Below are 24,810 nucleotides of genomic sequence, written 5' to 3' on the forward strand. Positions count from 1 at the left end.
GGTTTTTTAAGCGTGATCTTTGTATAATATAGAGTTATAATAAAAATCACGTGATTTTTCGAATATAATCCGCAGGTGCTCCCATTTTATTTAAAGGTGCCCACGCACTTGACCTGAACTGCAACTGAACTGCGCGTTCCGCTGCAGTTCAGTTCGAGTGCGTGGGCACCTTTAGTCTTTAAAATCAATCTGTTTTACTCTTCCGGTTCAGACAGTTTAAGATAGAAGTTTTCAAGTTTTTTCTGGAAAAAGGTTTGACGGCAGCCATTGACAGATAGGTACTTTTACTATACTTACTTATATCTCTACTCATGTGCCTAGATATTTTGATACTTAGACCCGGCTTACTAAATTCAGTAACACATTCTGAATAACTAATGATCTTCAAGATTAACGTTAATTAGATGGCACCTAAAGCCCCGTATCTATAATGTACTTTATAATTAGCTTAGTTGAGACAAAAACCGAGTCCATATTGGCGACAATTCTTACTTCGACCAAATCGCGCATTTGTCGGCTAGAATCTCTGAACTTTTCGCATTTTAAAAGTAAAATGAACATTGTGTAGTTTAGTACCCCAAAAAACCTTTCACAGTTAAACTAGAAATAATTGGAAAATAGGCGATAGATTAAATAGGTAGGTGAAAAAAACCAACACGACTCATGATTAGCTTGTCAAAGATACGAAGCTAAAGCCGTTTAATGGGCTAATGCCACAACCTTCAGCCTTAGCCGAAGAATGACCCTAACAAATTAAATTCAAGATTGGCTAAAAGTGAATAAAATAATGGTTTTTAGGTATTGACGGTTACACGCTCTTGAGCTTTCATAATTATCTAGAAATCTTCGGCTTCGGTCAAAAGTTCGGCCTATCTTGGCCGAAGTCGAACGTTCTAACACTAGTTAGTTTTGCTACACGATTTGCACATGAGCAATTATATAAATTAGTTTAGTGCGTGCATCCATCTCTAACAAGTTAACTCAGTGCTTTAAGTTTAAAAAATTTAAATTGGCGCTTGCAACTACGCATGCACGAATCGCGCACATGCGCAAAAAAAAACCAACACGACTCATGATTAGCTTGTCAAAGATACGCACTATGGTAACTTGCTCCTAGACTTAAGGGGCAAGCGACGGGTCTGTCTGTCTGTGAGTTTATGAAGTTAGTTCTAGTATCGACTAGTTTGTGAGTTATAGTCGATACTATAACTAACTTCTTAAACTGGACCCTTTCAAGTAAAGATTTTTATATAAACCTGTGAGGATGTTACTGCCATTGTCGCAATTAAAGTGCCATAAGCCTACGTTGTCGTATTAGTTTACAAATTTCGAAAAACCAAGTAAAATTTGAATTTCGCAGGCAGACCCGTCGCTTCCCACCTTATTGAATAAATTGTACTCACATTTTGACATAGCTCCGGCCGGGTAATATCTTAATCAGCAAGCTAGAACAAATAGAACGATTAATTTACTTAACACATTAATAACAACACAGCGCGGAGAAACTAGAGCGTAGCCCGCCAGGTTACTTGTTCATGTGATAAGGTTCAGTTTGTTTATTTACTTTAATAGCTTATTGCTAAACATGCGGCTATGTTCGCCTAAAAACAGAATTATAGAACGCGTGAATTATTACATAATATAAATAGGTAATCTCATGTTCTATTTAGTATTTTTAGGGTTCCGTACCTCAAAAGGAAAAACGGAACCCTTATAGGATCCCTTCGTTGTCTGTATGTCTGTCTGTCTGTCTGTCTGTCCGTCGTGTTTGTCAAGAAACCTATAGGGTACTTCCCGTTGACCTAGAATCATGAAATTTAGCAGGTAGGTAGGTCTTATAGCACAAGTACAGGAATAAATCTGAAAACAGTGAATTTGTGGTTACATCATATAAAAAAAAATTAAAACGTGTTTCAATTTTCAAAGTAAGATAACTATACCAAATGGGGTATCATATGAAAGGGCTTTACCTGTACATTCTAAAACAGATTTTTATTTATTTTATGTATAATGGTTTTTGATTTATCGTACAAAATGTTGGAAAAAATACCCGAGTACGGAACCCTCAGTGCGCGAGTCTGACTCGCACTTGGCCGGTTTTTTTACCTTCATTTCATTTAATTTCATTTATTTATTTGCGTTCATGTACCGGGCTGTGAAAAGCTAGCAGACAGATAGACGAACAGACACACTTTCGCATGTATAATAGGGTGAATATATATATTATTATACATGCGATATATTTATATTAGGTATATGAATATGTTGGTATGGAAGTATGGATATACGAGTACATACCCCATACATATTTTTATTATATACCTATACAATGTACCTATAGAATATTACACATGTCTATCATTTAGAAATTAAATTACTGAAATAGACCTAGGTACCTATTTAAGTTCCTAGGTATATTTCTCTTTCATAATCCTGATTTTCAGTCACTATTACATGAATATGATATCTCTCTGATTAGATAGGTACTGCCCTATGTACTTACGAGTAGACAGTTAAACCCAACATTCTCAATCTATTTTTTATTTCGAAATTAGTATAGGTCCTATACCTACTTACACAACTTTAGTCCAGAGGGTGTCCACTTTAATCTTGAACCTTTGGGATTTCATCCCAACCATTAAGCTACTGAGGTATGTAGGCTTTAAATATTTACATTAATAATAATTTATTTAAATAAAATCACATACTGACAATGAAAAATATTATACACATAATTGCTAATTAACATACAAAGGCCACATAAAGAAAAATAACTTTTTAACTGGGTTTATCGTAATACTCGGGTGTTGGTTTGATAATGCATTAAATTGTGAATATATTTGAATAAAAAAAAGATTGGAGGAACTTACCTTGCAATTTTCGATATAAAGTAGGTATTTACATAAACATAATTTTTTTTTACAAAATATGATTACATTTATTAACTTAATCCATTTTTGATGAAACTTTAATAGAGATGTTATCCAGTTGGATTTCGTATACAATTGAATTTTAGGCTATAGCCTACACAATTATAATTGTAACAATCACAATTTAGAACACAATGCATACGATTTTGTTGTTGTTGTTATTGTTTTGGATTGGGAGCCCGTAGGTTTTAGCTACAATTTTGCAAAACAGACATCAACAAGGGACATCTGGAGGAATTAGGAGTCAGTCGCCACTCAAATATAAAAATTGAACCTCTACAACTTTCAGATTTGCATTTCTTTCCTTCAGTCTCTAGTCTTATCTATACATAAAGTATAATTGTAGAAAAGTGGTGTCTGTACAATGGAAATATATAAAAAAAAGTAGCAGGGGTTGTTATTATATCGATGCCGAACCCGAAATTGTAATTAATTTTTTTTGTCTGTTTGTCTGTTTGTCTGTTTATCTGTTTGTCTGTTTGTCTGTGTGTTTGTGCACGCTAATATCAGAAACGGCTTATTCGATTTAGACACGGTTTTCACTAATATATTGTAGCAAGCTTCACTTAACATTTAGTATTTATTTCATGTCAATCGGTTCATAAATAAAAAAGTTATGTCAATTTAAAGAATCACGGCGAACATTTTTAACGTACAGAGTACGTACGCCTCGCGCCTGAGCGTCCGTGGCTATATAAAGCGCGCTGAGAGCTATTCCACGCGAACGAAGTCGCGGGCACAGCTAGTACCTCAATACAATACGACTTTGCTTTCGCTTCCATCGATTGAGATTATACTATTGGAAAGAAGCCAATTTCAGAAAACACTAGATACTTACTAGTTTCGTTGCAGCAATGGTTACAGACATTGTGAAAATAAATGCAAAGAAGCTGGGGAAATTATTAAATTTTCTTTTATCCGTGTGTACTATTAGGCCATTTTGACAAAATCCTCTTTGACATTTCGATGACTTCTAACTCTACCATTCAATTCTTTATCATGGACGGAAGTGTAGGAAGTACCTATATAAAAGGTCTTTGTTCTTCATATCGCAATGCAAAATGCCTTCGGATTTTTACCTTTACTTGTGACTGGCGACCCGCCCCGGCTTTGCACGGGTGTTCCGGGATAAAATATAGCCTATACGGATACGGAAGATTCCCTCTAAGTAATGGTAAAAGAAATTTTGAAATCGGTCCAGTAGTTTTGAGCCTATTCAATACAAACATACAAAAATACAAAGGTTTCCTCTTTATAATATTAGTATAGAGTATAGATATAAGACCTAGCTACCTGCCAAATTTCATGCCGGACGGACCGACGGACCAGACAGACAGGCAAACAGACAACAAAGTGATCCTATGAGGGTTCCATTTTTCCTTTTGAGGTACGGAACCCTAAAAACGCTGTATTAAGTCTCAGGTCCACTAGGTCGCTGAATCAAATGGCTGAGTTTCTATTTCCCATCACATGCGCGTGTGATTTGGCTCTGGATTGCTGATGCTGCGTTTTATTGTTGATGGGGCGGCTGTGTAATAAACATACTAGGGAGGTGAATCATTTGCCATTCGATGCGGCGACCTAGTGGATGTAAGATTTTAACCGTACCCTAAAAATTAAACCACCAGCGAGGTTTCCCGCTTATTGCGGCTGGCTAGCATACTAGGTACCTGAAAGGAGGAGTACTACTACTAGATTATAGCCTAAAGTGATACTAAAACCGTTCAGCTATATTGTACCTAACTATCGTATCGTTACTATAGAAAGGCAATAGTTAATTTTTGATTTTGGGTTTATAAAACTACATATCCATCGTAGTCGTAGTTGGCAAGAAAAACTAAGTTCAATAAGAATGCTAGATCAAAATAAGTACCTAGGTAAACATTTAAAACTTAATTGATTCAAGGTAATTATCAAGATTCTCAAATATCAAGATTTTGCAGAAATTCAAGAGTCGTGGAGTCCGTGGAGTCAAATGTCCATTTTTCCGTTGAAATTGTTTTTTGTTAACGTGTACAACAGCAGTATAGGTAACAAAAGTGTTTATGAAATGTGAATTGATATCACAATGCATACCTAGTACTTATAGTTATTTAGGATAGGTATTTTCATACAGAACTTACGGCCTTGAAGGCGTCTAACCCTTGGACCGCACTTGGCTCTATCGTGACGAACCATCGTGAAACAGTTACATGGGAAACCTCCACGTAAAACCTTAAATTCCTACAATCTAGTCGATAGTCAGTTTAACCTTTTTAACCCCCGACCCAAAAAGAGGGGTGTTATAAGTTTGACGTGTGTATCTGTGTATCTGTCTGTGGCATCGTAGCTCCTAAACTAATGAACCGATTTTAATTTAGTTTTTTGTTTGAAAGGTGGCTTGATTGAGAGTGTTCTTAGCTATAATTCAAGAAAATCCGTTTGAAATACTGTAATGTTAACTTGTCAGGAGTGTTATAAATTTTTAATTTACACTTGTACATGTATAGATAGTGTGCAATTTGATGTAAACTTACTAATGAATTGCTGAAACTGAAACCCGTGAAACTCATAAAAGATGAAAACTGTCTTACTGTGAAACCCGACCAGGGAATGTATTATTAGAAAATATACAAAATACGTATAATAGTCCGGACATTGCAGAAAGACTACGTACGTATGGCAGCTGAAATTCAGCACTGTGTGTCATCATTTAAATGGGACTCAGCAGCTGTTGGTTTTCCTTTTCTCTATAATCTAAATATATAGATGGAAAAGGTGACTGACTGACTGATCTATCAACGCACAGTTCAACCTACTGGACGGATCAGGCTGAAAGGCATGCAGATATCATATACAATTATGATGTAGACATCCATTAAGGATTTTTGGAAATTCAACCCCGCAACTGGTCAGGGAGCCTGCTTCCCGGGAAAGGACAAAGGCTACTTTTTAGTTCGGAAAATATTATCTTATCCACAGGAAATTTTAGAAACTAATTCCATGCTAAGTCATGGGAAGCCTTCGATTGGTACGAGGTGTGTAAAAGAATTTCGGAGGTAAGTATAGAGGTAACAACTCGAGCGATGTACCAAACTAGAACTAGCCGTGGTTAATAAAATAGTTGTGGTAGGTATTTCATAGTAAAACTAAAGTAATATTTATGATACTCAAGCTAATAAGACCCGGCTACGCATTAGTGGCCATTAATATGTTATTATTCTCCAACATGGATTATCTATCTACCGTGAAAACGTGAATGAAATCTCTTACAGCAATTTTAGCGCTTTTCAATAGAAAGATACGGCGTGGACTAAGATTTATAATAGGTAAAGTAAGGATGATTAATTACTTAAATTGTTTTTATTATGGTGGTTTTAAAACCACCATAATAAAAATTATTGGGAGAGAATGAGTGAATAAAACAATACATATTAATTAAACAATATTAATGTTGCAAATTAAAAATATCAGCAATGCAGATATTTAAAAAATGTAATAACAAGGCAGTATTTTTCTACTCTACAACACTCTCCTATATACAGTAGACAGTTGAAAAATAAATAAGTATAAAAATGTTAACTTACTAGGTTTTTATCAATAAATGTGTCCAAATATATTCACATATCACAAATTGCGTAGATTAATATTTTATTCCTAGGTATAGTATAACTTATCTACGTCACACAATATTTACAACGATTAAAGCTGTAGGTGTCCTTAGAGGAGTTCATAATTTGTATAGCTAAATTGTAGGAATTTATGTTAAACTACGATCACAGAAAAAAAACATTAGGTTTGCTAACAGCAGGGTGCCGTGACGTGACTAAGGCTGTAGTTTCCCATAACATGCCACGGACTTTTCACCCTCAAATATTCATATACGCATGCGTAAATTTTTAAGGTTATTCTTTGTCCCGTTCTTCCCTTAAATAACAAAAAGAGTAGTAATATTTAGGGTGACTTGCGCAGTGTTATTGATGGACATAGGAGGGGGTGATTACCGTAGATGACCACTTTGTGCTACGAAAATGACTTCGACGTAGTCATTGATGACTCCTATAAAAAGTTAATGGAGTCGAAAGTAATTGGAAAAATCAGTAATCTTTAGGTACCTAGGCTAACTAAGATTAAATTTTGATGTTTTCTTATCATATAGAATAAAGTTTTCACCTACCTATCCCATTGCTATTAATATTATACCTAATACCCAAAATACCCATCTAGTAAGGTAGCCTCGTAGCTGTTGTAGGAAGGTTACACGCGTATAAACGGTAAAGGTACTTATGGGTAGTTAGGTACCTACCTATACCTTCCTACGACAACGCTCCTGAATTTTGAAGGCAGCTTTGAAATATCTATCCCAAAATTAGTCAGACAAATCAGTAGCCAAGGGAACGCTTCAGAAAAACTCTACAAAATCTATAACAGGCAAACAAACAAAATGGACTAGGAGTCAGCGCGTGGTTATTCGACCTTCGTTATTTTATAAAAGCTGAAAGTTTCTCTGCGAATTATCTCCTCTCTCTCCCTAAAACACTTTAGAGCTTAAGCACATAAGTATACACTTCATAATTATTAACACATACCTGCCGAGGCTACTTTTTAACCCGAAAAAAAAAACAAAGAGTTCCCGCGGGATTTTTTAAAACTATATACACGCAGACGAAGTCGCAGGCATCATCTAGTTTCAAATATAATTAATAGATAGGTAAGTACAAATTATAATTTCACATATATTCAAGAAAATGAAATTTATTACAATAGAGTAACTGAAATGTAGCAAAAATCTCGAGCGTATGCAAGGTATGTCACTGATCATTTATTTCAGATTCTATCATCGGTAATATGTCACATTTCATTACCTACCAAAAGAAAATAATAGCTATATGTGGCTAATTGGCTATATGTATAGGTTAGGTACTAATAGATTTACAGGTCTATAAATGATGTCGTGTGTCGTGTACTCTCGAATAGTGCCATCTATCTAAATACCAGTACATTTATTTGCGCCCGGAGGTTCCGAAGGCTTGTAATGCGGTGGATCTGGTTGCGGACCAACTCGACTGCGCAAAGCCCTAGTTAGATGCCAGCACCTTCCGTAAACCGGCTTCTGACGCAACTCACTATCTTTGAGACGCCATCCGTACTCGAAACCAGTGCTTTCAGCGAAATAGTATTTTTTCTCCGGCGCAATTCTGCTGCGCTTTACCAAATACTGCTCTCTTCCAAACTCCGGTTTAGGTTTGTATATCACGCCTTTTACTTCGGGATCAACTGGACGCATTATTGGATCAGCAGTTAGATCGTCGTCGGGCTTTGCGAGTCTAGGATCCTCTTTCGGATCACCGAGACCTACGTCGACTATGGAGTGCCCATGTCGGAGATGTTTAACACCAGGTATGAAGGTTCCGTCACGTATAGGCACTTTGCGTCTGTTGTTGCCCGCTACAATATGATCTCTTGTTATAGTCGGCAAGCCCTCAACCATGCCGTGGGCTATGACATCAGTCTCGAAGTAGTTAGTAGGCTCTCTAGTGAGTGTAGCGGCTTGCTGAATCTGTTCCCAATTCTTGTGGATCCAGTTAAGTCGTAACCGGTTTTCTTTCTCATAATTTTCGATCAGGAATATGATGACCGCGGGATTTGTTATATCGAGTAAAGGCATTTTTCAAAAATAAATTGAATGTGTGTCTAAAAAATTAATATGTAATTCAGAAAACGTACCCTTTGTTTGTGATGTGTTAAAAATAATCGAATTCAAAACTTCAAACTATAAATGTCACTCCACTCGTCCGCGCCAACTGGCCAATTACAAAATTACATCGAGATAAAAATATCATGCCGCGTTCCAAAGAAACTGGTCAAGCTTGATTTGTACTGGCTTTCTAATTTTCTTTTTTTTAAACGATTATGTGGAAATTAGTATTTAAGTTCTAGAGAAATAAGTACGTACAAATGACCTCCAATACCTTTTCTCTTTGATGGCAGGTCTGCCGATCTCACCTTAGGTGTCTATTAGACCATTGTAGACGATAATAATAAATAGTAGGTATCTCCATCAATCAATTCCGTCAATCATACCTGATGAAGACAGACCATAGAACTAATATACATATACAAGTACCTCCTACGAAGTATAGTACGTGACAGGTCGAGATGGCAATCGGAGTGTGGGCGCCCCGCACACCCGCACAGTCCCCGCGTTAACCCGCTGCGGCATAGCACAGGTGCGTGTGTCTGTGTGCGGCCGTCCCCCCGCCTCATACCTCGATTGCCATCTCGACCTGTCGTAATTCCATGAGGCAGACGTCTGATGGAGACAGGTAAAATCCATTTTACTGTTGGAAGGCGCAGAGATTTATCCAAATGTAGATTTATTCAGTAGATTTATCCAACGCTGATTGATGTTGAGGTCACAAAGCTCTGATAAATGTTGGGGTCTCAAAGCTTGGGGTCACAAATGGCGACCTTGCATCGGAAAGCGCAGCGTTGGCAGACTGCCCACAAGAAGACCACGCGACTTTCAGGGAGCAGCTGAATTCAGACGGCACAAGACTGCGGCGTGTGAGCCTCAACGAGAGACAGTCTACGATCTTCGATCAAAATGACGTCTCAACAATCGATCGCGATTAGTATATGAATTTGATAGACCATGGATAGACCTGAAAAATACATCTTATCGAACGATAACTTACCGAGCCGACTGTCGAGTGTTCTGAATCGCCCGGCCGGTGTTTTTATCATGCAAACATCGCATTAGAGCATTAACATGCATTATTTTTAATTCAGATACAAGTTGACCCTTGACTGCAATCTCACCTGATGGTAAGTGATAATGCAGTCTAAGATGAAAGCGGGCTAAGATGGAAGGGGTATGGCAGTTTTAATTAAACCCATACCCCTATGGTTTCAACACGGCATCGTACCGGAACGCTAAATCGCTCGGAGATACCGCTTGCCCTAGAGTAGCCACGGCCGGAGCCTCCCACCAGATCAGACCAGACATTTCGAAATTATAAATTTCCAATCCCCCGCCGGGAATCGAACCCGAGACCTTCCACTTTTAAGACCACAGCGCTTACCACTGCACCTGGGAGGCTGTCAAATCTTCAAAATGGTCAAAAGGGAGGTAAATTAATCTTCAGTCACAGGTCACAGCTGTTGTGACAAATATGACTATAAGGCGTAGGTATAGTGCGCGACAGGTTGAGATTTCAACCGGGGTGCAACGCTTCGCACACCCGCACAGTCCCCGCGTTAACCCGCTGCGGGTGTGCGGGGCATTCCCCGGCCTCATACTCGGATTACCATCTCAACCTGTCGCGAACTATACCTATTATAGTAAACGCAAGAATTTTTCGTCAATGCGATCAGTTCGACCAACTCTGTGATGCGCATGTTCAGTAGTGAAAAATGCGTTGCAGCGCTTCTGACGAGTCGTCCCCCATATACGATCACCTTTCTCTTTATATCTTCTTCAAGAGAGCCATTATACCAAAGAGTGGTACAATCTTAATCTATTGCTAACAGACGTAGTTGTACGCCTCCTGCTCACTTCACTCGCTACATTGTTATGTTACAGACTACTAAAGTACAACTACATCTGTGAGTAAAGTCAGTGGGAGGTCTCAAACCATGCCTGTTCGGGCCGGCACAAATATGACGGAGCACAGCGCAGAGCATGCCCGCGAAGTTTTCTAATCGCGTGACACATTACGCGAATTTCCACCAGAGAATGCGCGGCACTGCGCGCGGATGCGCGAGTACCCGCACGGATGCACAATTGATTTTAAATATCATTTCAATGAGCACAATGTCGATAATATTTTGACTGTGAAAAATGCTCTGCGCTGCGCTCCGCCATATGTGCGCCGGCCCTTAGCATTTATAAATATCTACAAATGGAATGGAAAATGGCTTCAATCTAAATAAAAGTTTGCACATATTTCAAAATTTGTTTATTCATAAATAAATAACATTTTTGTTTGGAACAAAACAACCTCCATATTTTATTCACACAGCATCCAACTCGTCATATTGAATTACAATTATTAATTATCTAATTACTTTCTAATAATACTTACAGCAATCTTAAAATTTACGTTGTACATATTTCATTACCACAATTAATTTGAGATTTTTTTTAATGAAGACATCTAATGTTTATAGAGAGAATTATATCAATTAGAAAATATGATTCATTTAAGTATATAACATTCTGCTATGGAACAATAGTAATTGGTCGAATCTTGGACTACGTCCGTAGACAATCGCCTAAATATATATAAAACGATAGAGACCCGATTTAGTTTTCTAAAATTAAACGGGACAGATCTAAAATTTCATTGTAAGATGACGACGATGATTAAATTTAGATCTATCTGATTTAACCGCGACTTTAGACGCCGAAACGCTAAACACATGTTTATTTTAATTGACAAGTCGCACGTTTCAGTAAAGCTACAAGCACATTACTGTGTTTTGGTGGTGTGTGGGATACAACAGAAGGCAATCATTTGGAGTATAGACTAAGATATAGATATTACTTCATAATATTATGGACCCAGTCATTGAACAAACAAATGGCACTGATTCCTCAGTGCTAAAATGTAAGAGGAGCACCGAAACGAACTGTGACGTCTGGATTTTAAAACGCGAGCAGAAGTTGCTCTTGCTAAAATGCCGAGTTCATGAAGAGATGGATGTGTTTAAGAGATGGCGCCGATTTATTTAGTGATTCATGATTATTTTAGTGATTTTATTAGTGATAAAATTTATTCGGACGACCATATCTTCATAATCATAATAATCATAATTTATTTATTGCAAATACACGTTATACAATAGGTGGTACATAAGGTTAAAGTTACAAGTTTAAGTGTAAGGTGAATGACAATAAACGGAAATTGGAAATTATTATTTAACAAAGGAACTACATTTTTTTATGAATAAATCTAAACTCAGCAAGAATATAATCATAAATTAATTCAATTAAATTGCTTAAAATAAATTTTTAAGAAAATAGAATGTCAGTAAATAGAAATGTCTTGTCAATTATATCAATGATTTATAGTCATACATTTTTATGTGACGACGTACACACGGTGTTTTGCAACACACTGGCGCGACGATTTATTCATCGATCCAGCGTCAGTGCGCCAGAGCCATGACAGATCAGTGTACACGCAGTATACGTACATACATACATAAATGTACGTTTCCAATCGCCTTGTCACAACACACCACAACACAGTAATTTGTCTGCACCTTTAATTAAACGGGTATTTACCGGCGCCAGTAATTTTAAAGCTTTAAAAGCAATCTGGAAACATGTTTTTTAAACGCGATTTTTAACTTTTTTAATTAAAAGATTCGTAGACATTTCGAAATCGATTACGAGTAAAAATTTTTTTATCTTTTTTCTATTTTCTTATCTAGTTCTTAGTATCGATGGTTAAAAAGTAGGTAGTCAAAATTTCCAGAAAGCTGTTGCAATGTTTTCAAAGCTTTGATAAAACATTTTTAATAGAAATTAAGTAAAGTTAGCGTCGATATTCAGGCGTTTAAAGCGCATATTTCTTTACATAAACGAATCTCGAATAAATTCAAGTACAAAATAAGCGAGATTGAGAGTTTTGATTAATTTCAGATATTTCAGAATTTTCATTGTACATATGTATAACCGGCTATATTCATGTCGTCATTTTTTTTCAAATTCAAAATTCAAATATGTACCTAATTGACACTTTGTTAACCTAAACACGTTCTTGATCCGCGTAATTCGGGTTTGACCGATTTAAAATGTGAATAATTTTATTCAACTTCAATGCAGTTCTGTTAACTGCTCGGGCAGAGGCATTAATGCTAAAGGAATTAAGACAAAACACATTGGTAGAAAAATATGACTGGAATGGATATAAACTGGTACCGTTATTAGTTTGCGTGCACGATAATATAATAACTAAACCCTTTCCCAGTAGCGTCACTATACAATGCGTAAAAAATGCACTAATGCATTGAAATCTGAAATGGATACAAAATGCGTTGATATAAACGATAAATACGGGCGCATACGGGGAGACGCGAACTTTTGCAGTCTCATATTATTGTGCACGCATTTTCTGAATAATAAAACGATAGCGCGAGGCAGCGGTTCCTAGAACAGACAAAAGGGAAGTGACTGCGACTGATTAAGACTCTTTATAAATAAGTACTTACCAAAACAAATACGTTAATTTCGTTAAATTGTTATTTACAAAAGAAAAAAGAAGTTGTGCGATCAAAACCATAATTTTATTGTCCACAAACAAATACACAATATCTTATAACATCTCTTGCTCGAGACATGGACATTTAGAAAAGGTATAGCGCATGACTGAGGAAGCGTAGTGATGCGGGAGAGTGACAGTTGCCTAAGTTGACGACTCACAGTACCTCAGTATAAGATTCCCCTTCTAGTTGATAGTATTTGAGATTCGAACAACTTTAACGCTTAAAGTAAAATGGCCCTTAACAGCCTTGTTTTAATGCTCAAGTTTGTACGTATATTTACAGCCTGCGCTACAAGCGGAAACGTTGCGAAATTAAAATCAATGGTGCTGAATTTTTGACTTTAAATCAAGGCCGCTAAGGTCCATTTTACTTTGACGCTATGTTGTTTCGACTCTCGAATACTGTCAAAGGTGAGAAGTAAAATCTTGTACTGAGGATACTGAACTCCCGCGTGAGGTCGTACCCCCCCCCCCCCCCCCCCACAACTTTACTACCGCAGGAATCTACTCAGTTAAGCGTTATACCTGTAACTTATTCACTAAAAACTAAACGTTATCCTAGTGCAATTTCTATAATCACAATATGTACTCAAGCTTGCATTTCCTCGGAATCGATTAAAGAATAATTTAGTACAATACCTAACTATATAAGAATTTTTGGTATCTTGGTCATTTATTTACTAAATGTCACGTGAGTTAGGCCCTGATATTTAATCTGCGATTAGTCGGATTATATTACTATAAATTATACAAGTACAGCCGTGTTAACAAGAGCTGGTACGTACAACACATTCACACATTGGGCGTGTACGAATAAGTGCAAGTGTCATGAAAATTTATTTGTCTCTCTCGCATGCGGTCAAGCTAGTGAGCGTGAAAGAGAATGTTATTTTTTTCTTTTACTACTATAATGAAATACAGCGTGATGTTTTGTTTTTAAGCCCATCAGTCAGTCAACCGATAACTGTTTATTTCGAGGTCAGAATAAAATGCTTTCTGGAAAATTTGGATCTAGCATCTAAGAGGACAACCTCGTGAAATAGTGTTGTGTTACAACGTTTTTACTATTTCATGCATCACAATAAAAACAGTGACGGGTGTAATTTTTTTTAAGGATTTAAAATTAAATTTAGAGGAACAAGTACATTATTTATAGCGTAGAAATGATATTTATCTCAAAAATCGCATCACGCCGACTATAGTTTGGGCGCAACCTCATTCAAATAATATAAATAGTTTTTTTTTCAACATGCCGTATAATAAAATTGCGTTAGTGTGATTACTGTGAACGTGCCAGCTCTTGCAAACCGACCTGTATCTTAAATGACACAAAAAACTAGCGAATCACACAAAAAAATCTTCATGTTACACGTAGTAGGAATAGACGAATGAGGTAAGTAAATACGAACATTTACATACGTGATCTCCCGTAAAAAAATGTAAAGCTACATGATTTGTAAAATAAAATAACGAGAACATGGTCAATGGTCATGTCGGTGAATCAAACTATTAACGCCTTGCGTTAGATGAATTTGAAATTCGACTATCATCTATATTACACGAATATCACACAACTCTCAACGCAAACACACACACACACACACACACACAGTACCATTATTCTGGACCAATAGGAACACTGAACAACAATAGTTGTAACAGATCTGTTCAATATAGAAACTATTACCATCTATTTGACGGATGAAAATTAATGCAAGGTTTCCTGTAACATGATAATATAACCCACTTCAAGCTGAAAAATAGTTTAAAAATGATTTTGTCGTCTATATCAACAATTTTCTTTTAAAACTGGATGTTCCTCTTTCTTTACGTAAAACTAAACTTTGGTCAAAGTGATGCGAAATTCGTGCGGTATGCGATATACGAACAAACGCGAATAGCAAATGAATATATGGTTTGTTAGCAAGTCGTCCCTTTCACAATAGCTCGTCCTCGTCCCATTCGCAGCTCGTCCCATTCCCAACTCGTCCCTCTTATATAGAGAGACTATTTAACACGCCATGGGAGCTTTTAACATAATACTCAATAATTGGAACATGCCCATAAAAGGTCGTAGATGCATTCGGCGCAAGCGATTTGCTTATCGCATACCAAGCGGATTTCATCGAAGTTGGCTAAAGCTTAAACGCAAAATTCTGCTAGAAGTGAGTATGACAAAACTTAGGCAGAGAATTATAGAGCACACTTTGACTTTGCTCAGGCTTAAGTCACGACAAGTATACGACTGGCATAAATCTGTCTCGTTTTAACTGAAACTTAAGTCTAAGCAAAGACAAAGTTCTCTCTATGGATTTCAACCTCAGACTCATATTTATAATGATTACAGATTAACCGCACGGCGCACGCACAAGAAATGCGGATGATATCATTAGTACAGTTCGCTCGCCCTTTAGTGCAGACCGGGCGACTTATTGGCGTTATTCGTACTTTCAGTACTGAAATTTAATAGCCTTTTTCTCGTGCCGCTCGTTTCTTGGTGCATATGTATGCAACGCACGCACGCTGCATACGCAATACACTGACGTATCACTTTAAGCGGTTTTAAGCATTTTAAACAACTCAGCACAATTTGATAAGTATTCGACATATGCGTTTTGTACGTTGCATGTATTCGCTGCATTCATACGCACCAAAGAACCCTCTAACCACAGAGTAAGGATAGTATGTTATAACCACAGAAGTTTGACGAAGCCATCTAGACAATGATCGTTCGGAAAGGGAGCCGAGACGGCCCTAGTAATTCCGGGACCTATATTGAAGATTCGTCGTGGTAGCCATATACCAGGAGATCAAAGGCGTCCGTGTGCCTCTCCTTATACTGTGCCCTAACTATACCTTAGGTATACCCCTTGCTTGTAACAAAACACTACAACCATAAACATTAATCCTTATTTCCACTATTGGTCTCAGAAATGATATATTGGACGTAATCCTTCAATTCAACTCGTTGAGCTGACAAATTTTTGGATCTTTCGGTAGCGCCAATGTGTTGTTACAGACGAGACCAACGACCGGGTTCTCTAGGTTCTCGAATTTGGAGTTGGTTTCTGAAGACAAGCTTACCGCGCCACTACTGTCGCCTTCATACGTGTTTTCTGTATCATCTACATGTGAGCTGGTACTAGACTTGTCATTTCTCTCTGGTATTTGGTCTAACGCGTAGTCGTATTTCTCTCCGCTGTCGTTGTTAGCCAGCTCGATCCAATGCGCCCGATTGATCTTCACCCGATCGAGCATTGGTTGTAGTGATTGTGAAAGGACGGCGAATGCCTGTAAGAAAAGTATTGTTTCAAAAAATGCACTGGCTAGGGCTAGGGCCCTTCACTTTTCTTGAAATCAGTTAAAGATATTTAAAATAGCACCGAATTCAAAACCTTCTTTTTACGACACCGGTTGAATTGAGTTGATTACGATATAGTAGGGCTTCCAGTTCAAATAAAGCAGCAGTAAATAAGAGTTAAAGAGAGAGACGCATCTGTCTTTCTAACCTGGATCTCAAAATTACTTTCAAAAGTCAAGCGCAAGCCAATTTTGCATAAAACAGGTGCAATCTCTTGGTCCTAAGGTTTATAAGCAGAATACAGTATTTTGTGTGGTTAGGACGTATATTCTTGTAGGATTTGGCTTACGAGTTAACTCACCTCATAAATTGGAAGGCAAATAGTATCGATGAATTTGACTTGCATAGCAGGGATTTGATCTTCTTTATCTCTGTTCATTATGTCCTGGAAAAAGAAAACATAAACTCAGTCACTAAAGCACTATGTATTAATTATTTTAATCATCATCGGTTTAATCCATTATCTTTTTTTGATTGAATGCCAACGTAATTCAATCAGTAGGTACGTCGTCAATTGCGAAAAACCTGCATCAATCATTATTGCAATCGCAATTGTTGTAATTGGCTGAATTTATAGTATTCTTGTTGCAATAAAGCCTTATAACTAATAGTGAGCGAGTGTTGCCCAATGAGATGTGATTACAATCGTCACACTGTAGTTGCTGTCATTCTACTACATAAATCATTTCATTTCAAATCATTTCATTTCTACTATAATCAAGCCATATGTTTCGAATCCACGCTTAATTTTACAATAATTAGAAAAAGACGAAGGTACAGTCTACCATTCAAGGTCACCTTAACTTTGCAATGAAAAAATTTGCGTCTTGCTGTGATTTCTCGCCGAACCGTCCACGATTTCAGATTTGGTAATTGCAGCCTAATCATACCGACATCATATTGCCCGGAGAAACCATTTTCATTTCTCACACCCTTTTTAGAGCTCCAAACTTATCCCTTTATCTACTGTGCTATAAAATAAACAGATACTTACGATAGGAGTGAGGTTAAAGTTCTGCCATTCAAGGTCACCCTGGTGAAAAACTCCCCAGCAACCAAAGTTGCAACCCGTCGCTCTACTGGCCAAGGCTTGGTGATAGCAGCCAAGTCCCATTTAGTCATCAGCATAGTTCGAATCAACCCTTTTTATCCGCCATTTCCTTTTATAGATCTCCCAACTACTTTAACTAGCTTCTGTGTTATAGAGTAAACAGATACTTACGATAGGAGTAAGGTTAAGGTTCATCCGTTCAAGGTCGCCCTGCCGGAAGAACTCCCCAGCGACCAAGGCTGCGACCCGTCGCTCCACTGGCCAAGGCTTGGTGATAGCAGCCAAGTCGCATGCTGTCATCAGCATCGCTCGGAGTAGCCCCCGTCGTTCCTCGCACTCGCCCCAATGCGGCGTCACAGCTCGGTCTTTGCTTACTAGCTCGATAAAAGGTTTACGTTTACTGGAAAAAGAAACAATAATTCAAATTAAATAACAATAAGTGTAATTTAAAAGTTTATAACACCCCCGACAAGTGAAGGTTACAGTAACTAGAAAAGAGCTGATTGAGAACTTTCAAATGGCTGAACTGATTTTCTTGGATTAAAGCTAAGCACACTCTCAATCAAGCCACCTTTCAAACAAAAAAATCTAAATTAAAATGGTTCATTAGTTTAGGAGCTACGATTCCACAGACAGATACAAAGATATACAGATACACACGTCAAACTTATAACAGTGTGCCTTGTACTTAGGGGTAAAAACACCTTATCCATCTTAATAGTTGCCTTTAAGGTAAATTTCATCAATGATTAATGATCTTCAAGCATTACTTATAAAAGTATTCATAATTCTTGAAGCTATTTTTCAACTTTATTCATGTCGAAATTCTCGCGAACAAACATTTTATTAAACTCTAAATAGACGTGATATCTAAATAAATTCATTTATCATATTTTTCACACATTTATTATAGATTAGACTCTAAATAAGATTTTTATATGTTAAATGAAAAGCAATTTAAATGTGAGTGCTAATGAACAAAGTCAACATACTTTAATGCAATACTACCAAGTTCAAGGCTACTAGTACATTATTCTGTTAATCATTTTGACAATACGCAAAATTGTCGAGTCAAGCCCTTAAGCTCAGTAAAAGAGTGTAAAAAACTAAAATTTTAACAGTCACAGGTTTCAACAATAATAAAATCGTTGGCCAATCTATCATTTGTAACAACTCTTAAGGGAAGTTACACACTTTGTTAAACACACATACTCGAGTCTTTATTTTGCTGGTCCTTTACAAAACTTCGATTGCACAAAAGTCGCTTTCAAGTTAACGGTTTTGTATGAGGAATGGGCATGATAGTATGAAACTGAAATCTGCAATGTTTCTATATGCCACTAAAAACGCACTGTTAGACTAGGAAGAGATACAATATAGGTACATAACAGAAATTTTGTCATGGACGCGTAAGTGTGGTATCGTGGCCTAACTTCGTTGGCATGTGCACAAACGTTCAACATCAAAATTTTAAGTCAAAGGCATTACCGTCAGTCCAAGAACTTAGACCGGAACGGTTCAAATCCCGACAGTCCCACAATTTCTGACTTATTATATTTCAAACTAGCTGATGCCCGCAGCTTCGCCCGCGTGGATTGGTCAAATCCCCTGCAGCATCAGGATTGAGGAGTTGGAATCCAAATTTTTTATAAAACAATGTCGCAAAGTTCCCCTATCGATTAAAAAAGAAACGACGCAAATCGGTTTAGAAATCTCGGAGATTTCGGTGTACATAGGTAGAAAAACACAACTCCCTTTTTGAAAGTCGGTTAAAAAAGTAGCCTATGTTACACCCTGGTCAATCCTCTACTTGTTTGTAAAAATCCCGTCAAAATCGGTTCAGCCGTTCCAAAGATTAGCCTTTTCAAACAGACAGACAGACAGACAGACAGACAGACAGACAGACAAAAATTTTAAAAACGTGTGATTCAGTGTTGGTATCGTTCAAATAACCATATGAGTTTAATATGAGGTAGTTATTTCGAAATTACAGACAGACACTCCAATTTTATTTATTAGTATAGATTTGAAATGTCACTTTTAAAACCTTACCTAAAATACACAGCTAAATCGGTGGACAGTATAGCGTCTTCTAGGACTTTGACGACCTTCTCATAATCTTCCGAGGACAAATTGGCCAGCACCTGGTTGCCAGGCGAGTTGAGGATCATGAGACACTGGTCGAAATGGTGGTGCTCCATCGTGGACGTAGAGTACAACTGGGCCAGGGGTGAGGATGCCCTGAAACCATAAAATGATGATGAGCTGGAAGTATCTTGAAAAGTGTTCTTTTAAGGCCTGAATTCTTAGCATGAGACGTATAGAGTTAGATATAGAGCATACTTTATAGCAATCTTTGATATGTATTACAAAGAACTGTTCAAAACATTATCACACTGCAACAGTTCGGCTCTAGCAAGTTGTAGAGCACACTTTCGGCACAGTTCTTTGTATTAACATATTCGTCACGTTATGATCGCTCATAACGATGTCTTTCACTGCCAAAATTAATAAAATCAATCTACCCATCCGTAATCTGTCGATAAGTTACCTACTTGGCAAAGTTGTTAATTGCCAAAAAAGGCAATTTTTAATTTTTGGCAAATAACAAAGTTACTAAGTAACCCATCGATAGATACAGGTTTGTTTATTAATTTCGGCCATAAAGCGTTCAAATCGAATCAAACGGTCAAGTGAAAAGATGACATCATGAAAACTCATGCAATTAGGCTTTGGAGTTATGAAATAATCTTACTTGATCTGAAAAGAGTTATTGGTCCCCCGATGATCAAGGTCGTGGCACAAACAGCCAATAATTAAAGCCAAACACTCCAGCTCTCCGAATATTTTCCACCACTGGGTCTCCTGAAAATAAAACTATTTCAAAACTAAACCCAGAAAGTAAACAAATCAAAATAAAAAAAAAATACCGCGTGTAACCAGAACGGTAGCAAAAACTAAGCCTTATACTAAATTAACACAAACCAATGCCAATAACCATTTGCCTTGTCTTGCAGTTTTAGTATTTTTCAAACCCGCATTGTGTTGCGTGTAAAACTCGGCACTGTCTTCGAGTGACCTATTTACGGAACGTTCGTTGACCTCTAGCGTCAGTCAGTTGTTTTATTTGCAATATATTATGAACTTTTAAACAATACAGGATTTTCTTTAAATTATTTTCGTAGTATTTTAAATGATTACTTATCTAATTATCAGTAACTACCTACTGTTAGCATCTGTCTTCGTTTTTACTAGCGTTTTGGTTACACCCTGTATAAGTGAAAACTGTTTTGCGAGCGCAGCCCAGCCTTTCGATTGAGTGAGAAAAACTTATTCACCGTAATCTTAATCAGTATTAAATTCCCCTTGATTGGCTGTGAAAAATGTGATAAGCGAATTTAACCAATCAAGGAGAAGAATTTTCAGTCGATTACGATGAATGCGTTTTTCTTACAAAATCAGTGTGCTGTTCAATAAATTACATCCTGGCTACTCTACTTTTTAATAATATAATTGAGGAGCTGGCGAATAAAACGATGTAGGTAATTGCACAAAATAAAATTTTAATGGAGGAGCAAAAAACTGAATTAAAATTTTTGAAACTTTACAAGTTTACTGTGTTTGCAGATACCGTTTTGATCGAAATCACTTTGGAACTTTGGACTCGATTTGAGTACAGTTTTAGATCGTTTTGCTTGGAAATGAATTCAAGTTTGTATTCAGTTTTCGAAATCATGAAAGGACGCAATTTAAATCACGTCATTTTGCTTGAAAAAAAAATTAGATTTATATTTAGAGTGCCAAAAACGACCGTATTAAACCAAAAATAGAAATGTTTGTTATAAAATAAGGCTTCCCAGATATAATTTTAATATCCTTAAGTAGGGCCTCATGCCTACAGCCAATTTCAAAGAAGATTAATCAATCAAAATTGGATTGGGAAATAACTTTAAATACCTACTTCTGATTCCCTTCATTATCGTTTATACTTAAAAAAAAAAAAATTGAACTAGTTAGCAGATATTGAGTCCAATAATAAACATAACTTGGGGCATTTACCCTAAATTTTGAAAATGCAAAATCCTTATCCAATTATGGTTAATTGGCAATTTTCTCCTACATATAATTATTTTCGGGTCTAAAATACACTGTTTAAACAGCTTACTAATAATAATTCATATAAATATACTACGGTGTAGGTAGCCAATTTCAACAGTTAATTAGCCAAAATGTGATTGAGAAATTACTTAAATTACATAATAAGTAATGAGTAAATTTATTCGATTTATTATCCAGTACATTTCGTCAAATAAAACAGATTGAACTGGTTAACAAATTTAAAAAAATGCGCTTATACACAAATTGCAAATAATGTGACTGAAAAAAATGATTCAAATAATGAACGATTTACCTACCTACGTACTATGGAAACCGATTGGGGGCAGAGTATGGAATAATATAAACTGCCATACTCCTTCTAAGTTAGCTCGCTTCCATCTAAGACTGTATACTTAACATCCCATCTATGTGAGATCCCATCCCAGTCAAGTGCTAACTTGCTATCTAACTTAAAAAAATGGCTAGCTACAAGCCGATTAAAATCGTTACGGGAGGAAATTATTCAAAAAAGAATAAGAATGTTTTCTGTCAAGTCATGGTAAAGCGCAAAGCTAATACTTACAGTAAGTATCGCGAACATCATCTGTGCTACGTTGAACGCGTGCCTCCAGTTATGGTAAGTTACATTGCGGTAATTCTTCTTAACACTCAACAGCCACCTGCACAGCACGCTGTAATCTATGTGAAACCTCTCCACAAAGTCGAGGTCTAAGAACATCCGCAAACACGCTCGGAGGGTGTCGTCATCCGTAAGGTCTATATCGTCAAACGCTAGCTCGTGTAAGTTAAAGTGGGCTGACGAGGGTATCCTTAAGTTCTGTAAAAGAAAGAAAAATATATTAGAAAAATAAAAAATCGGTTCAGTGTGAGTCAGGCTCGCACAGGAAGGGTTCCGTGCCATTATACGAGTAGGTACGAGAAATAACACTTTAAATTATTTTTTTTAATTTTCATGGCGGCAATTTTGACATTTTTAGTAGGTATTTGTTATTGTGGCGGCAATAGAAATTCACATTCTGTGACAGGTCTCTAATTCTCTACCTATCATGGTTCACGAGATACAGCCCGCTGACAGACAGACAGACGGACGGACGGATGGAAGGAAGGACAGCCAGCGAAATCTTAGTAATAGGTCCTGTTGGCATCGTTCGGGTACGGAACCTTAATAAATGGTTTATATTTACACAGGTGTTTTCATTTACGGGAAAATGTGGTCTTATTTTAGTCGCTCGTGTTTTATTTACCTGTACCTAGATGGGTAGCTTTGTCCGGCTTATGTAAATAAAGGAAATTTTTCTGAAAGACCCTGCCTAATGGTATTATTATCTACTGGGAGAAACTTTAATAAAATCCGTTGAGTGCTTTGAGATTAAAGCTCTCAAGTTAAAGACGTAGCGCAGTGTGCTGACTTAATTTTACACTAAGTATACTTAGATTTTTTTCACAGGACAATTCCAAATCACTTTCTAAAAGATCATTTCAATAAAAAATTTTTCATTGTATTAACATCACTCCGTTTGTGAGTAGGTACATAATAAAATAATGTACATATACAGACCTTGCACTTAACTCGGAATTATCCAGTTTTTTTATTTTAATAGAAAGTCAATATCTTCATAATATACATATAGTAAAGTATACTATGGATTACATATTCTACGGCTGATCACTGCACAAATCTTTATATTTAAGCTCGTTCCCTTTGTCGTTCCGAACACTAACTGGCTGTTTTTATGTCATTTTTCATATTATGCAGAAAATACCACGAATCAAAAGAGATAAGTACCTAATAGTTTAACATCTTGGCATAAATCACACTTAATAATAATGACGTTCTTATACGAATTAAAATACGTCTGTGTCCGGTCGTAAGATAATCTAGGTAACTATTTAAGATTATTACTGTTCGGCATTTTAACCTTTCCCTTTGACGAAATACTAGTAATTCAGAAATGTACATCGACATTACATAAACGTTATGCATGGGTTGTTAAACGGAAACCATAATATCACGAAAGGTGGACTAAATAAACAAAGCCGTAATGGATTTCATCGTAACGAACGCATATCGAATAGCGTCATAACTAAGCCGATGGCTATTCCGCGTATTTCTGCAGAGGAGTTTTAATGACGTCAATCCTGACGTCAGGGTCAGGCTATAGTGTTACAAGTGTCAGTTTACACCCGAGAGTCCGCAAGCAATTTTCAGGAGGTGTTTCTAGTCTTTTCTGGGTTCATAATTTTTAGGATAATAACTCCAGGCAGAATCGCGTGCCTTTTTTGCTTTTATGTTCACAAATTTATAGTAAATTTAAATAGGTAATATTAACCAGAGCCTAGCAAAAACTTAGGGTTATTATTATACTACCTACACAATATAATGCCAATAACCATTCCCTTATCTTGTAGTTTTAGTGTATTATTGTATTCTTCAAACCCGCACATGCAAAACTCGGTTCGATGCCCCACTTCGCGGCATTGATTCCGAGTGGCCTATTTACGCAACGTTCGTGGATCTCTAGTGCGAGTCAGATGTTTTATTTGCAATATATTGTGAACTTTTAAAAAATACAGGATTTTTTAATTATTTTTTTCACGTTTTCTTTGGTACCTTATCAGTAATCATTAGTACTATTACCTGCCTTGGTTTTTGTTAGATTTCTGGTTACACCTTGTATTTTAGCGACATTGCGAACTTACAGATGTTTGATTAGCAGGTAAAGTAAAGCATACCACAGACAGGTTAATACAGATGAACCACTTTATAAACTTTCTGCCACCATCAAAGAACCTCCTCAAAATTCCCTATGGACTCTCTGGCAACAATGGTATTTGTTTGTGTCTACTTACTCTTAACCGCTGGGCGTCGTCCAATGAAGCGGACGCGTGGTAACTTAATACCTGTAACGTGACCATACATTTATTAGACCGCGTATGAAATTAACGAGGTTACAGAGGGTTAATTATAGCCCTTCAGCAGTAAATGCAATTACAATGTGGATTGTAGTTCATCTATTTCTGTACGTGATTCTGCCTACACATTTCTTATTTATAGCACAGGCATCATTCAATTAATAGTTACAACACTGACAAAGT

At 36.8% G+C, this 24,810-nt stretch overlaps 3 protein-coding genes across 17 annotated transcripts in view; all 3 read right to left on the reverse strand.

Annotated features, from left to right (window-relative positions):
- LOC123873607 (long-chain-fatty-acid--CoA ligase 5) overlaps window positions 1-6,744 on the reverse strand; it is a 70,305-nt gene extending 63,561 nt beyond the window's left edge. Inside the window, exons 1-2 of one of the 2 annotated variants that reach the window (XM_045918522.1) lie at window positions 6,497-6,744; window positions 1,404-1,445 (exon numbers count right to left, since the gene is read on the reverse strand). In XM_045918522.1, coding sequence (XP_045774478.1) covers window positions 1,404-1,413 — 10 coding nt within the window. In that variant the 5' untranslated portion in view covers window positions 1,414-1,445; window positions 6,497-6,744. Of the gene's footprint in view, window positions 1-1,403; window positions 1,446-3,768; window positions 3,865-6,496 lie in introns of those variants that run through there. The other variant, XM_045918523.1, reaches the window with a different exon arrangement.
- Window positions 6,745-7,646: 902 nt separating this feature from the next.
- On the reverse strand, window positions 7,647-8,699 carry LOC123873615. The gene has a single exon (XM_045918540.1). The coding sequence runs from the start codon at window positions 8,575-8,577 to the stop codon at window positions 7,897-7,899; it is 681 nt and encodes a 226-aa protein (XP_045774496.1). The 5' UTR covers window positions 8,578-8,699; the 3' UTR covers window positions 7,647-7,896.
- Window positions 8,700-10,855: 2,156 nt separating this feature from the next.
- Window positions 10,856-24,810, reverse strand: part of LOC123873604 (dual 3',5'-cyclic-AMP and -GMP phosphodiesterase 11) — a 231,339-nt gene continuing 217,384 nt past the window's right edge. For 12 of the 14 annotated variants that reach the window (XM_045918498.1, XM_045918497.1, XM_045918495.1 and 9 more), the window contains 7 exons: window positions 24,565-24,615; window positions 22,277-22,531; window positions 20,351-20,472; window positions 19,648-19,836; window positions 17,767-17,995; window positions 16,846-16,929; window positions 10,856-16,474 (listed from right to left, as the gene is read on the reverse strand). In XM_045918498.1, coding sequence (XP_045774454.1) covers window positions 16,139-16,474; window positions 16,846-16,929; window positions 17,767-17,995; window positions 19,648-19,836; window positions 20,351-20,472; window positions 22,277-22,531; window positions 24,565-24,615 — 1,266 coding nt within the window. In that variant the 3' untranslated portion in view covers window positions 10,856-16,138. The remainder of the gene's footprint in view (window positions 16,475-16,845; window positions 16,930-17,766; window positions 17,996-19,647; window positions 19,837-20,350; window positions 20,473-22,276; window positions 22,532-24,564; window positions 24,616-24,810) is intronic. The other 2 variants (XM_045918499.1, XM_045918504.1) reach the window with 1 other exon arrangement.

Source organism: Maniola jurtina, chromosome 17 (genome assembly GCF_905333055.1).
Source record: "Maniola jurtina chromosome 17, ilManJurt1.1, whole genome shotgun sequence".
Lineage (NCBI taxonomy): Eukaryota > Metazoa > Arthropoda > Insecta > Lepidoptera > Nymphalidae > Maniola > Maniola jurtina.

What these genes read in the sequence shown, in the direction of transcription:
- LOC123873615 (XM_045918540.1), bottom strand. Translation starts at nt 8,577, where the DNA reads ATGCCTTTACTCGATATAACAAATCCCGCGGTCATCATATTCCTGATC.